The sequence below is a fragment of the Aethalodelphis obliquidens genome, unplaced genomic scaffold (genome assembly GCF_003676395.1).
Source record: "Aethalodelphis obliquidens isolate GAN/ISIS:26980383/991018 unplaced genomic scaffold, ASM367639v1 scaffold6, whole genome shotgun sequence".
NCBI lineage: Eukaryota > Metazoa > Chordata > Mammalia > Artiodactyla > Delphinidae > Aethalodelphis > Aethalodelphis obliquidens.
The window spans coordinates 50,434,173-50,450,604 of record NW_020837950.1 but is presented as its reverse complement, the minus strand read 5'-3'; the positions used below and the strand labels follow the sequence as shown (position 1 = coordinate 50,450,604).

At 36.7% G+C, this 16,432-nt stretch overlaps 1 protein-coding gene across 2 annotated transcripts in view; it reads left to right on the top strand.

Annotated features, from left to right (window-relative positions):
• Positions 1 to 16,432, top strand: part of LOC113619042 (bifunctional heparan sulfate N-deacetylase/N-sulfotransferase 4) — a 289,667-nt gene that overhangs the window by 258,659 nt on the left and 14,576 nt on the right. The window contains exons 10-13 of one of the 2 annotated variants that reach the window (XM_027103592.1): positions 4,014 to 4,188; positions 9,643 to 9,813; positions 10,740 to 10,849; positions 14,524 to 14,626. In XM_027103592.1, coding sequence (XP_026959393.1) covers positions 4,014 to 4,188; positions 9,643 to 9,813; positions 10,740 to 10,849; positions 14,524 to 14,626 — 559 coding nt within the window. The remainder of the gene's footprint in view (positions 1 to 4,013; positions 4,189 to 9,642; positions 9,814 to 10,739; positions 10,850 to 14,523; positions 14,627 to 16,432) is intronic. The other variant, XM_027103593.1, reaches the window with a different exon arrangement.

The following is a 16,432-nucleotide window of genomic DNA, read 5'->3' as shown; positions in this document are numbered from 1 at the left end:
AACTGTGACAGTTTTACTTCTTCTTTTCTGATTTGGATTCCTTTTATTTCTTTTTCACCTCTGATTGCTGTGGCTACAATTTCCAAAACTATGTTGCATAATAGTGGTGAGAGTGGGCAACCTTGTCTTATTCCTGATCTTAATGGAAATGGTTTCAGTTTTTCACCATTGAGAATGATGTTGGCAGTGGGTTTGTCATATGTTGCCTTGATTATGTTGAGGTAAGTTCCCTGAATGTCTCCTTTCTGGAGAGTTTTTTATCATAAATAGGTGTTGAATATTTTGAAAGCTTTCTCTGCATCTATTGAGATGATCATATGATTTTTCTCCTTCAATTTGTTAATATGGTTTATGACATTGATTGCTTTGCGTGTATTGAAGAATCCTTCCATTCCTGGGATAAATCCCACTTGATCATGGTGTATGATCCTTTTAATGTACTGTTGGATTCTGTTTGCTAGTATTTTGTTGAGGATTTTTGCATCTATGTTCATCAGTGATATTGGCCTGTAGTTTTCTTTTTTTCTGACATCTTTGTCTGCTTTTGGTATCAGGGTGATGGTGTCCTTGTAGAATGAGTTTGGGAGTGTTCCTCCCTCTGCTATATTTTGGAAGAGTTTGAGAAAGATAGGTGTTAGCTCGTCTCTAAATGTTTGATAGAATTCACCTGTGAAGCCATCTGGTCCTAGACTTTTGTCTGCTGGAAGATTTTTAATCACAGTTTCAATTTCAGTGCTTATGATTGGTCTGTTTATATTTTCTATTTCTTCCTGGTTCAGTTTCGGAAGGTTGTGTTTTTCTAAGGATTTGTCCATTTCTTCGCGGTTGTCCATTTTATTGGTATATAGTTGCTTGTAGTAATCTCTCATGATCCTTGTATTTCTGGAGAGTAAGTTGTTACTTTTCCTTTTTCATTTCTAATTCTATTGAGTTGAATCTTCTCACTTTTTTTCTTGACGAGTCTGGCTAATGGTTTATCAATTTTGTTTATCTTCTCAAAGAACCAGCTTTTAGTTTTATTGATCTTTGCTATCATTTCCTTCATTTCTTTTTCATTTATTTCTGATCTGATATTTATGCTTTCTTTCCTTCTGCTAACTTTGGGTTTCTTTGTTCTTCTTTCTCTAATTGCTTTAGATGTAAGGTTAGGTTGTTTATTTGAGATGTTTCCTGTTTCCTGAAATGGACTGTACTGCTATAAACTTCCCTCTTAGACCTGCTTTTGCTGCATCCCATATGTTTTGAGTTGTTGTGTTTTCATTGTCATTTGTTTCTAGGTATTTTTTTGATTTCCTCTTTGATTTCTTCAGTGATCTCTTGGTTATTTAGTAGTGTATTGTTTAGCCTCCATGTGTTTGTATTTTTTGCAGATTTCTTCCTGTAATTGATATCTATTCTCATAACGTTGTGGTGGGAAAAGATACTTGATATGATTTCAATTTTCTTGTGACCCAAGATATGATCTATCCTGGAGAATGTTCTATGTGCACTAGAGAAGAAAGTGTTTGGGGATGGAATGTCCTATAAATATCAATTAAGTCCATCTTGTTTAATGTATCATTTAAAAGCTTGTGCTTCCTCATTTATTTTCATTTGGGATGATCTGTCCATTGGTGAAAGTGAGGTGTTAAAAGTCCCCTACATTTATTGTGTTACTGTCGATTTCACCTTTTATGGCTGTTGGCATTTGCCTTATGTATTGAGGTGCTCCTATGTTGGGTGCATAAATATTTACAATTATTATATATTCTTCTTGGATTGATCTCTTGATCATTATGTAGTGTCCTTCTTTGTCTCTTGTAATAGTTTTTATTTTAAAGTCTATTTTGTCTGATATGAGAATTGCTACTCCAGCTTTCTTTTGATTTCTGTTGGCATGGAATATCTTTTTCCATCCCCTCACTTTCTGTCTGTATTTGTCCCTAGATCTGAAGTGGGTCTACTGTAGACAGCATATATACCAGTCTTGTTTTTGTATCCATTTAGCCAGTCTGTGTCTTTTGGTTGGAGCACTTAATCCATTCACTTTTAAGGTAGTTATCGGTATGTATGTACCTATTACCATTTTCTTAATTGTTTTGGGTCTGTTATTGTAGGTCTTTTCCTTCTCTTGTGTTTCCTGCCTAGAGAAGTTCCTTCAGCATTTGTTGTAAAGTTGGTTTGGTGGTGCTGAATTCTCTTAACTTTTGCTTGTCTGTAAAGGTTTTAATTTCTCCATCAAGTCTGATTGAGATCCTTGCTGGGTAGAGTAATCTGGATTGTAGGTTTTCCCTTTCATCACTTTAAATATGTCCTGCCACTCCCTTCCGGCTTGCAGAGTTTCTGCTGAAAGATCAGCTGTTAACCTTATGGGGATTCCTTTTTTTGTTATTTGTTGCTTTTCACTGTGGCTTTTAATACTTTTTCTTTGCATTTAATTTTTGATAGTTTGATTAATATGTGTCTTGGTGTGTTTCTCCTTGGATTTATCCTGTATGGGACTCTCTGCTTCCTGGACTTGACTATTTCCTTTCCCATATTTGGGAAGTTTTCAAACATTTTCTCAGTCCCTTTTTTTACCTCTTCTTGTTCTGAGACCCCTATAATTCGAATGTTGGTGTGTTTAATGTTGTTCCAGAAGTCTCTGAGACTGTCCTCAATTCTTTTCATTCTTTTTTCTTTATTCTTCTCTACGGTAGTTATTTCAACTATTTTATCTTCCAGGTCACTTATACTTTCTTCTGCCTCAGTTATTCTGCTATTGATTCCTTACAGAGAATTTTTAATTTCATTTATTGTGTTGTTCATCATTGTTTGTTTGCTCTTTATTTCTTCTAGTTCCTTCTAAACGTTTCTTGTATTTTCTCCATTCTATTTCCAAGATTTTGGATATCTTTACTATCATTACTCTGAATTCTTTTTCAGATATACTATTTCCTCTTCATTTGTTTGGTCTGGTGGGTTTTTACCTTGCTCCTTCATCTACTGTGTGTTTTTCTGTCTCCTCATTTTGCTTAACTTTCTGTGTTTGGGGTCTCCTTTTTGCAGGCTGCATGTTCATAGTTCCTGTTGTTTTTGGTGTCTTCCCCCAGTTGGTAAGGTTGGTTCAGTGGTTTGTGTAGGCTTCCTGGTGGAGGGGACTAGTGCCTGTGTTCTGGTGGATGAGGCTGGATCTTGTCTTTCTAGTGGGGAGGACCACGTCCGGTGATGTGTTTTCAGATGCACCTGGTGTGTCTGTGAACTTATTATGATTTTAGGCAGCTTCTCTGCTAATGGGTGGGGTTGTGTTCCTGTCTTGCTAGTTGTTTGGCATAGAGTGTCCAGCTCTGGAGCTTGCTGGTCATTGAGTGGAGGTGGGTCTTAGGGTTGAGATGGAGATCTCTGGGAAAGTTTTCACTGTTTGATATTACGTGGGGCCGGGAGGTCTCTGGTGGACCAATGTCCTGAACTCGGCTCTCCCACCTCAGTGGCTCAGTCCTGACACTCGGTCGGAGCACTAGGACCCTGTCAGCCACATGGCTGCTAGTGTTGGAGGGTCTCCTGCAGAGGCAGGGGTGGCTGTGGCTCACTGCGGGGACAAGGACACTGGCGGCAAAAGTTCTGTGAAGTACTCCTTGGCCTGAGCCCTCCCAGAGTCTGAAAAATTCTTAACTAAGATATGAAGTAATTTAAAATATTTACTAGGCAATATGGTGTAATTTGCTGTTTGCCAAGGGTAAACCTAATTTTTCTGGTTTTGGTTTTCGATAGCACAGAACATCAACCCAAATGTAAAGGATTTTCCCTCTGTTCTTTAACAACCTACCTATTTCATCTCACTCTTTCCCCTGCCCTAACTAGTCCATTAGAACAATACTACCTGGGATTGTTTTTACATTCAAAGTGTACACAATAGTCTCTATTTTGACTATTATAACACCAATAATTAGAAATTGATATAAATGGATGTCAAATATTTAAATTATTTCTTATCCATAGTATGGCAGGAAATCAATTAGACCTCAAATTAATTAATTGTCTTTCTCTGCCTTCAGGTATATGGAATTTTTCCCTACTCCATCCAACATTACAAGTGACTTTCTATTTGAAAAGAGTGCTAATTACTTCCATTCAGAAGAAGCTCCCAAACGAGCTGCATCTCTGGTCCCCAAAGCCAAGATCATCACCATCCTCATTGACCCCTCAGACAGGGCATACTCTTGGTACCAGGTATGAAGCAGTGAAAAATACCATTAAAAGCATTTGGTCATAGCTTGAATGTAAGCAATGGTGAATTAACAAAGTAAAGTCCAGATGTATTGAACAGTCAAATGTTAAAAGAGCTAAACAAACAAAAAAAATTATGAGAAATAAGAACTATTGATAAGATCTAATTGATATCAATTTGGGCAAGGAGTTTCAAGCATAAACATAACAGAAGAAAATCACACATCAAGGAATTAATAGATTGAACCATATAAACATGTAAAATGTTGGTCAGTCACAATTAACAAAATTAAAATTACTATCTAAGTAGAGAATCTTTAGCAATACATGTTAAATGGCTTAGTTCCTTTAATTTGTAAAAACAAAACAAAAAGTTCCTGCAAACTGGTAAAAATAACTAACTAAATAAATATTTGAGTAAAAAAATGAGCAGACAAGCAAAAGGCATAGATAAACAATTTACATACACACACACAAATCCAACCGCACAATAATTTACATGAAAAATTAGGGATCAACAAAATATAAATCAAAATGGTACTTTTTAAAATATCATCTTGGCAAAAATTGTCATGCTTGTTCTCTCTGTTGACAAGGATGTGTTGATAAAAGTACTAGAACTTTCCAATAGAAGGATATATATGGAGATATTTTCTGAAAACTAATTTGATGACAGTTATCAAAAGGTTTGTAAAGGTACTTTTGTGCTGTGATTCCTCTTCTGGAATCAATCATAAGAAAACCTCAAAAGGATTAAAAATATGTATCCCTTTTTTATTCATCGAGGTACTAATCATAATAACAAAAGGAAAAGTAAATATCCAACAATATAGAATTGTGTCACACCGAAATGGAGTATTCTTCAGCATTTCATGATGGTTTTAATCCATAGAATGATAATTAAAACATAGTGTTCATTCTAATGTGTGGATAGATATTAATCAAATAAGCAAAAAGGTATATAATTAGAAATTTTGAATGCTCTGTGAGGAAGTATGGGAGGTGCTATGAGAGCACTCTCTAGAGAAGTCAACTTTAGACTTAAAACTGATGGACGAGTAGGTTTAACTGAGTGAGAGTAGAGGGAGAGTGGGGCAGAGGGAAAGTATGTGTAGTCCCCTGGGTGCAAAGAACCACAGCACAGCTAAAGAACTAAAAGAAAGGGTTCATGTGGTTAGAGAGCAAAACCTGAGGTGGAGACCTGTGGGAGATGAGTCTGAGAGGCAGATGGGGGCTAGAAGCCAAGTGGGAGAACCAAGTGGCCACCATTCCTTGAGCCATCGAAAGCCTTTTTAAAATGTTAAACCAGTGTGTAACTACCAGAATTCCTTTTAGAAAACATGATACTATCTGCTATTTGAAGAATGGATTGGAGTGGAAGAAGTAACCACTCAGAGAAGCCAAGTAGAGGCTATTGCAATAGTCCTGCTGTGAAATGGCAGTAGCAAGGACAAAGATAGTAAGTAGAAATGAAATGAAGGATAAAGTGTCAAGAGATAGGGATTAAAATCAACAGAGCCTGGAGAGAAAACAGTGTCAAAGATCAATCAAATTTCCAGTCTGGGCAACTGGATGATAACCATATATTCCTGTGAAAAAGAAGCACTGAAGAAGGATACAGGTGTTGTGCAGGGGTGGGGGAAGGCTAAAGATGTGACACAGATGGAAATCATGAGGTTATGGCATCACTGTCACACCAAAAGCAGCAATAAAGGTGGCTGGCACTGTGGGGAAGGGTCTGAGCAGGAGACAGAAATTTGTGAATCAGAGGCAAAAAGCCACAGAAATGGTGAAATCGCCTAAGGAGAAGGTTCAGAGAAGAAAAGTAGAGAACAGAATGAAGCAGCCAGAGAGAAAACAGCCAGAGGAGTAACAAAAAGTTCCAGCAGATACCAAGAAAGGAGTACTACCAAATGAAGGAGGTTACAGCAATGTCAAACAGCTGCTAAGAAATTAGACAATTAGGCAAAATAAGGGCTAAACCGTTTTCATTCAGTTGAAAGACATGGAGGGAAGTGAAACTTTTAGCAAACAAGACACAGCGGATCAAGGAAGATGTGTTTATAGTGGTGGTGATTTGAATAATAATGAAAAGTTTTCAAAGGAAGAAGGATGTTAAAGGTCCCCCAAGAGAAAATGGGGAATCAGCCCTGGGAGGATCCTGAGAGATCTGAAGGGTGGCTACAGGAAATAGCTTAGATGGGAGGGAAGCACTCCATTTCCAGAGTTCTTCACTTTTCTTGTGCTGGGACCCTTCCGGCAGTAGGGTGGAGTCCATGTTCCCCATTTCAGAAATATATTTTTAAAGCATTAAAATACATAGTATTACAAAGGAAACAACTATATAGAAAAGTAATTAAAATCAGTAACAAATTTAAAATCAAATTTGTTTAAAAACAAATTTAAATTTACTGATTTTAAATTAAAAGTAATTTAAAATCAGTAACAAATATTTACTAAATCATTAAATGGAAATATCTAATGATGGGGCTAATACTACTGTAATTTTGAAATAGCGGTGAGTATAAACATTTGATATATCTAAAAGACCTGTAATGTGATTAAAAAGAACTGATTTTTATTGGTGGTAAGATCACAAGTACAGTACATACCAAATTTTATTTAGAAGTTACTAAAAATAAAGAGACACTTTTTTGAAGATTCAAGTTCATAGATCCTCTGAATTCTATCAGCGGGAGTTATTAAGAACCCCTGCATTGAAACTTAAGGGATAGAAAAGGGTATAAATGTACTTGCTGGTAAATTTGAAGGTCTGGGATAGAGAAATTAAAGTGACTATGATGGTCTCTTTTTCCTTTAAAAAGTTGAGAACAAGTTAATCTAATGAAAAGAGGGGGGAAATTTGGGAGGCAGTGGTTTGAGGAGAGAAAAAAGGGGGTATGAAATCTTGCTACAGGGGTGAGGTAAAGTTGACCAGAGAAATGTAAAATTGCCCATTGCAATGAAAGCCTAATTAAAGCTGATGACCTTGAATTTAAGGTGGTAATAATCTATATGTACTAAAATCCCAATGATATGAGTGCATACATAAATTAATGTCAAAATAAAGTAGATTAAAAGAAAAAATTTAATAGCATTGTAAAATAACAAGTAATTTTTCTTTTTCCTTTATTCTTTTTCTTGACTTTTCAAAATTTCTTCAATAAACATATCGCTAAGAACAAATAATGATGGACAGGAAAACGTGACACTGCAAACTGAGATTGCCAGTGGTTAGGAATTCAAGTGGAACACTTGTTTTGGGAGCAAAATGCAGAAATTATTGTTAGAATCCATGAGTCAATGACTCCCTAATATACAAAAATGTGTCTTTCTCACTATAACAAAATTCATATTGCAAAGCAAGATAAACTTATTTTTTTCAATCGTGACAAAAATATTGAGTTATTAAGCCTTAATGAAACATTTTGAATGTGAACACTTGGGGAAAAATGTTGCACATTTTCCTGGCAGAAAAAATGGTCACTACTTAGAGCAGCTTATATGAATCTCTTTTTTTTTTCCACATGGATTCAACTATTTTTTTTTAAAAAGAGAGAATCTATGCCTGCTTCTTCAAGTAAATTCTTTGAACATACACATTTGAAATGAATAATTTTTCTGATAATACTTTTTATTGCTATGTTGCTAAGAGTAGGGTCCCCATCCTGCTGTACATTTCAAAATAATGCAACCTATTACTTACGTTGCATTATTACCCAGTCCTGTCTATTCAGTAAGTACCATAAATTTGAAGCTCAGCAGGTATAATTCAGAAAGTCCTACAAATGTCACCTGCCACTATAATTTCTACCCCACATTTTTATGATGGGCCTCACGGAGAACCTATAGTGCTATTTTTTCCAATTCTGTGTGACTTCTGGTCATATTTTTACACTAATCTTTTTAGTTGCATAAATATAAAAAAAAAGTTGGTGCTAAACTGGTATAAGTCAATATAGAGCAGATTAAGTACAATTCCATATTATCACTGTGCAAAGTAGAAATGTTCGCATTACTGTATTAACGTGCATAGTATGTTTATATTTCTTCATTCAAGTTACCCTGTTTCTACACCTTGTATTAATTAAATGTACTATGTAGTCTCTATGTATGTAGCATAATGCATTTACAAATAAGGTCAATAAGTATGCAATTATGAGAAGGCTTCAAAAGTATTATTATTTCTACCAACCTACCACTCACTAGTTACACTTTAACCATTTACCACTTAATCATCTTTACTTTCTTAGCAATTTTTATTTCTAACATATATAAAGGCTGCTATTACATAATTCTGTCAGGCTCTAATATACTTCCATCCTTATCCTGTAGTAAATTTTCTTTAAGTTCACTTTTAGATATCTTGCAAAATCAATTCATCCATTCCCACACACCTCATACATCCTCACTCAAATTTACTTTAAAGTTCTCTTAGTTTCCACATTTATTTTTTTCTGCTTATTAAAATCTTTCTCACTACACTTTAGCTCAAAAGCATCAACCATTAAAAAAGATCCCTTCATCTTTCATTCAGAACTAATCACTTATTGGTCTGGCTATCAGAGCAAATAACTTATATCTCTAGTCAAATATATGACTTTATCACAATCTGTTAATCTGTTGTTTTCCATACCAGATTTTGATTTCTTTGAAGACAGCAATTTTGTCTTACCTATAGCTTTTTATCTCTAGAATATATTGCAGGTTATTGTTCTGGGAAGGATCTTAATAAATGCTTATAAAATTGTATTGATTTGTGTGGGGCTCTTGAGCTTGACCAATGATGGTAGGATGTGAAAGATTCAGAGAATTTGGTACTGAAAAGCAGTAGTGAATTGGTATTTAGGAATTAGCAGAGTTAGGTGGAAACCCTTGGGAGAGTAAAAGCAAAGTGCCTTGGGCAACATCAACATAAATATGACACCTGAACAAGCATGAATAAACATCTGCCTTCTCTGTACCCATAGCACCTGCCACATAGGGATATTGGGGAATTGTCGGAACCCTCAGGAGTGGCTGTAATGAAACAAGAGCACAGTAATATGTAAGCCTACTCCTGCCAATCAAAATCTCTTTTCATCAGGCTTGATCTGTCTGGTCCCTGACATCTTTTCACTTATAATCAGACCCATGGAGAAAATCCTTGTACTCTGTCTCTTGTCTTACACCTAAACGTTTTAGACATGAAGACAACCACAGGCTTATCTGAATGCTACTTGATATATATGGAAGGCTTATACTCTATATAAACAATATGCCAATGCCTAGGCTTCAATATAGTGTGCACTTTTCACCTTATTTTTCATTCTAAAGTCAATTAATTATTTTTAGTTACTCTTTTTGGAATAAAAGACACATGACACACACATATATCCACACATCAAACACATACATGCACACATACCTATGCAGGCATAAAGAAAATTAATTTTACAATTGACTTTCTTATTAAAGCACCAAAGATCACATGAAGATCCAGCTGCCCTGAGGTTTAATTTCTATGAAGTTATCACAACAGCACATTGGGCCCCATCTGACCTGAAGACTTTGCAGAGAAGATGCCTATTACCTGGATGGTATGCGGTCCACATAGAAAGATGGCTAACTTACTTTGCTACTTCTCAGGTAATGTCCTGAACTGAATTTCTTCTGTTTATTATATCCTCATAGTGTTGCACTGACAAACAGAAAATATAAATTAACATTGCCACAGATAGCAATTTATTATCAGAGATGACCATACCTAAGGAAGAAATGTGGATTTTTACATTTTAATGTCAGTGGTAGTACTACAATGTTAAGTGGCTGTGAAACACATTCTGGGGATCTTCTTTTGGATAGTAGCTGGTCTCAAAGTGGTAGGGTCTCACACAGGAGGCGTCAGGTGCTTCATAGGCAATAACCAGTAGAGGAGCAGCCAGTTAGAACCTTTATGGAACACTATGTGCAGATACCCATGTGTCATCTGTCCTGTGGGAATCTTATAAGGAAAGAAGGAGGTTATGGATTAGACTGTCAAAATGCAAAGTGTTGTCCCAGCTCCAGGAACTTGGGATAGAACAGGAAATAAGGATTTGCGGAAAGCGTCCACATCCTTTATCTTCTTCATTCCAGTCAGGTCACAACTAAAACCTGAGTTCTCTGTTGTGGTTTGTAAGGAGAATAGATGGGTAATTTTCATCTGTGTGCCCATTATTTCCAAGCCCTTGGCTCCAAGGTTAACTCATGGAATTTCACAGGTTGGATAATTATCTGTATTACAGAGCAGATGGAAAATCGCGTTTCTACTGAACTACCAAATCAAGAGAGTGTCGGTGTTTATGATTTACAATCACGTTAGTTAAGGGTTATAAGAAATGCCTTTGGCAAAATTTGCTGTTTATTTGGAAGGACACAAGAATAGTAAACATTAACATGTATGCTAAGTAGTGCATATTTTCTTCCTTTTCACACTGATCTAACTGATTGACATCATACCAGGTCAAGGGAGGCAGCTTGGTCTATTTAATTTAATTTTGTTCTTCATAAAGTGACTATTTTTGACTCTACAGTTGCTAATTATTGATGGACAGCAGCTGAGATCTGACCCAGTTACTGTGATGGGCGAAGTCCAGAAGTTTCTGGGAGTTACACCTCATTATAATTACTCTGAAGCACTAACGTGAGTCTATTCTCATGGTTGATTTCATTTCCATTATTTGCCATCATAAATTATCACTGGTAGGTGTGTATATAGCATCATTAATACTAGGTATGAATTTATACATCATTATGCTACTCAAAAGCAGTCAAAGGAATGTCCTCATTATTCATGTAGTGTCTCCCTTTTGAATACCAGGAACACTTTACCTTATAGGCATTTTAGGTATCACAAATTCCCCTTTTTGTGAGCTTTTTCCCAGTATAAATTTGTTTAAACTTTCTACATGCCTGCTCTATGCAGAAAGTGTCTAGGAATTGAGGTTACAAAGGTGGAAAAGATGATCTCTTCCCCAAGTAATTTACAGGTTAGAAATAAAATATTGATGGCCTCCATTAGCTCTGTGAAAGTGAGTAGTGTTTTGGGCAGAATTGGGAAAGGGATACATTCATGTTTTACTCTGTATTTTTTAAATTGTGTATAACCAAATATAATCATGTGTAATGTTGTAGTTATTATTGCACAGCTGACCGCCCAGAACCTACCGGCATGTAACCGTAGCCATTTTATTATGCTCATGGATCCTGTGGGCTGGGAATTTAGACAGGACACAGCCAGGACAGCTTGTCTCTGCTCAAAATATATACTTGGGCCCATATTTGGGAAGACATGAATATCTAGGTATGACTTGAATGGCTGGAGACTGGAGTCTTCTGGAAGCTTCTTTACTCACACCTTTGGCTCTTGGACTGGGATAGCTCGAAGCTGAGCTCAGAGGGACAAGACCTCTGTGTGACTTTCTCACAGTGTGGTGGCTTTGTGTTCTGAGAGGGGGTGGTATATCGAGGGAATGTGGTTCAAGGCCTTCTCTGACCTAGGCTTGCAAGTCACATAGCATCACTTACGCCATATTCTATTGATTGCAACCAAGTCACTAGAGCCAGTGCAAATCCAAGGGGAGGGAAAGGAGCCTCGGCCTCTTGATGAGGAGGGGCAAGGGCGTTCTGCAGAAGAGAATGTGGGAGGGGGGATATTCTTGCAGTCACCCTGGGAAAATAAAATCATGTACTTGGGTGACTGAAAATGGAAAAAAAAGTGTAAAGAAGCAAAATAACAAACAAAAACAAAAGCTCCAAGCAGTCAAAAGATATATTTAAAAGGGCATGTACTTGATGCCCTCACAAAGTGCTGATATACAGCCTATTAAGTTTTAGACAAAATTTTGACAAGCTTGATTATATAATTTCCCAGTTCACAGCAGATTAGAATCAGCAATTAGACAATTAGAGAGGGTAATGGAAGGACAGGAAAAGAAGCAATAAGATTGGGTTGTTCCTTATCCACTAAAACAAGTCTAATGAAGTTTTTACCTACACATGGAAAAAACAACACAAGGCATGGCCCCTGTTGATTAAGTAGACAAAGCTTCCAGAATACGTTTACATAAATATTTATTGATGTCAGCATGTCTTCCCCTGCCTGCCTGCAGTAGTTTAGGGAATGGTTCTGTCCTGTTTACTACAAATAGTTCCTTATGGTTCAATAAACCTGTAAAATCATACTTTTAAAGAAGAGATTACAAACAAGTACAGAATATATGGTTTTGAATACATCTCACACATCACAAAAATTAATAACTATAGTGATGTTCAGTGTAATAAAAGAACTTGTAAGGCAACAAATTCATATCCTCAAAGTTGTCTCACAGTTATTTGAGAAAGGCTTTGCATCTTAATTTCACAATTTCATGCCTACTGAAACCAAACCATAAAACAAGGAATTGATATAACTTAGCAAGAATAAATGCCCATTGTTAGACTTCGGGTATATAACATTGTCAATGCAGTAAATGAAACCAAGGCAGCAAAGTAATGTGGATTCAAGGGTATGGCAACCCTGTCTAAAAGAATGACTTTCAATATTCTGGATGGCTCTCCTTCCTCAGGTTGTATTAAGCTCTGCCTCACAACAGCTGTTTGGAGAGCAAGGAGTGACAGCAGCCCATCCTGAGACCTCTGTACACCGGAGAGCAAAGGAGATACTCTTAGTGTGTATAAATATCTTGGCTTGGTTGCCAGAGCTGTATTTTACCTTAATGCAGTTAAATATTCTCATCCTGAGGCAGAAAATGCTGTTTAGGGGCACTGTTATGCTGCCTCCCCCATCTCATTTTGCACAGCATGCAGAATTGTTTTTCCTCTTGGGAAATTAATGAAAACTAGAGAAAGGCCTATGATAGGCAAGGAGCAGATTGAAAAGTCCAGGTTGGAAATGACTCTGTCTTCCTTTTATCCATTTAACCAGTGATGTATTTAATTTTAATTGATAACAAGTACTAGGACAACCTGGACTGCGAGGATCAGGTCTCTAATAATAGATTGGGCAGGAAACTGTAAAGAAAAATTCCCTCTCCCCCTAAATGAGTTCACATATGTGCAGAAGCAAATTGCAGGTGCACCGGTATTATAGGAATGGGCCCAGGGCAACAAAATTATTCTGCAACTAATTAACTTTACGTCCCACTCAATTATGCTCCATCTTTCTAAAACATCTGCTGAGCAACAAAAATGCAAACCTTTTCCATGTTTTATGCATGCAGCAAGTCCCATAGCAGTAAATTTAAAACTTCCCTTCCTATTTGGTATATTCTTTCATTTTTCCTACCTTGTTAGTCCTAAACAAAAATTCTTATATATCTGAGTTTAAACCAAATAATTAGGCCACACATTCTTTTGTAACTTTTTGCAGCCATGGGAGCAAAACAACATTAGAATTTTCTTTAAGAATATCAGGTCTGAATTAACCAACAGGATCATCTGCCTTCAACAAAAGAAATGAAGATTTGTCTAATCGTACATTCACCATTTGTATAATCTGTGTCTCAAGTTCTCTGGAAAAATATAGTGAATTATATCTTTACCCTTTTAATTTCCTCCTTGAAAAGTATAAACATATTGAACTGTTAAAAAAATATAGCAGTTTTCTTAGAAGCTTTAATTCAGGTTTATATACATGGAAGCAACGTAAGTGTCCATCAACAGATGAATGGATAAAGAAGATGTGGCACATATATACAATGGAATATTACTCAGCCATAAAAAGAAATGAAATTGAGTTATTTGTAGTGAGGTGGATGGACCTAGAGTCTGTCATACAGAGTGAAGTAAGTCAGAAAGAGAAAAACAAATACCATATGCTAATACATATATATGGAATCTAAAAAGAAAAAAAAAAGTGGTCATGAAGAACCTAGGGGTAAGACGGGAATAAAGATGCAGACCTACTAGAGAACGGACTTGAGGACACGGGGCAGGGGAAGGGTAAGCTGGGACAAAGTGAGAGAGTGGCATGGACATATATACACTACCAAATGTAAGATAGATAGCTAGTGGGAAGCAGCCACATAGCACAGGGAGATCAGGGGTGGGTTTGGGAGAGTGGGAGGGAGGGAGATGTAAGAGGAAGGAGATATGGGGATATATGTATACGTATAGCTGATTCACTTTGTTATAAAGCAGAAACTAACACACCATTGTAAAGCAATTATACTCCAATAAAGATGTTAAAAAAAAAGAAGTATATTTTCGTTACATTCAGTCATCTTACTATATACCACTTAATGATGTCAAAGAAATCTGTGTATAACTTATAATCATTATATTTTTATTATCATTTATATATTTGATCTTTTGTAGTTTTGATCCCCAAAAGGGCTTTTGGTGTCAACTACTGGAAGGAGGAAAGACCAAATGCCTTGGAAAAAGCAAAGGTCGAAAGTATCCACCCATGGATCCAGAGGTAATATTTTCCTCATCTTTGAAATACACTGGTAGAACCCACGCATACAACTATTTCAAAGCTAGTAGACAAAATATTTGATTCCTTTTTCTGCTTTTTCGTTGCTATCAATAGTTTTATATATTTGGAAAATAAATAGACCAACAGAGATAGATGATTGATAGATATCTGTAGAAATTGTGTGCTGGGATGCAATTCAAACATAAATACTTACTGAACAGTAATTCCTTTCCAAATGTGTAAAGTACTTAAATAAATTATCTACTAAACAAGTGATTTTGGATACAATATATAAGCATTATTATTACATATTAAATACATATATCCAGCGCCTATACAATGCCTGGTACTGAGTTAAGCAAAGGAGAGTAAACTGCTCTGATCACCAATTACAACATATGGTGGAGAGGTTCTTCCACATCACCAAGCAAGGCTTAGACACCAGCTGGGTGTCTCACAACTCAACACCATTCTGACACTGTCTTCCCAAATATAGTAACAGATCCCACAGGCTAAGGGCCACATCCTACAAGAGTCCCTCCCTGTTCAGGTTTTCACCTCAAGTCCCAAGTCCAGGTTATCACCTCCATCTTGAACCACTGGCTATAGATTGGACGTTCCAAAACCCCCCTCCTTGGTTCTGATGAATATGCTAGAGTGGCTCCCAAAACTCAGAGAAACATTTTCCTTATTGGATCACTGTTTTATTACAAATGGATATAACTCAGAAATAGATGTATCAGATATATGAGGTGCAGATATATGAGGTGCATAGGCCAAGATATGGGGTAAGGGTGTGGAGGTTCCATGCCTTTTCTGATTTCTCTAGTCTCTCTACATGTTCATCAACCCAGAAACTCTCCAAACCCCATCCTTTTTGGGTTTTTACGGAAGTTTCATTACAGTGACATGATTGATTAAATCACTGACAAATGGTGATTGATTCAACCTCCAGCCACTCTCCCTTACCATGGTGAGGGGATAACATTAAAGTTCCAACCTTTTGCACCAGAGGGCACACAGCAGAAGCAAGAAGAACTACAATCCTGCAGCCTGTGGAACAAAAACCACATTCACAGAAAGATAGACAAGATGAAAAGGCAGAGGGCTATGTACCAGATGAAGGAACAAGATAAAACCACAGAAAAACAACTAAATGAAGTGGAGATAGGCAACCTTTCAGAAAAAGGATTCAGAATAATGATAGTGAAGATGATCCAGGACCTCAGAAAAAGAATGGAGGCAAAGATCAAGAAGATGCAAGAAATGTTTAACAAAGACCTAGAAGAATTAAAGAACAAACAGAGATGAACAATACAATAACCGAAATGAAAACTACACTAGAAGGAATCAATAGCAGAATAACTGAGGCAGAAGAACAGATAAGTGACCTGGAAGACAGAATGGTGGAACTCACTGCTGCAGAACAGAATAAAGAAAAAAGAATGAAAAGAAATGAAGACAGCCTAAGAGACCTCTGGAACAACATTAAATGCAACAACATTCGCATTATAGGGGTCCCAGAAGGAGAAGAGAGAAAGGACCCCAGAAAATATTTGAAGAGATTATAGTCGAAAACTTCCCTAACATGGGAAAGGAAATAGCCACCCAAGTCCAGGAAGTGCAGCGAGTCCCACACAGGATAAACCCAAGGAGAAACATGCTGAGATACATAGTAATCAAATTGGCAAAAATTAAAGACAAAGAAAAATTATTAAAAGCAGCAAGGGGAAAACGACAAACATACAAGGGAACTCCCATAAGGTTAACAGCTGATTTCTCAGCAGAAACTCTGTAAGCCAGAAG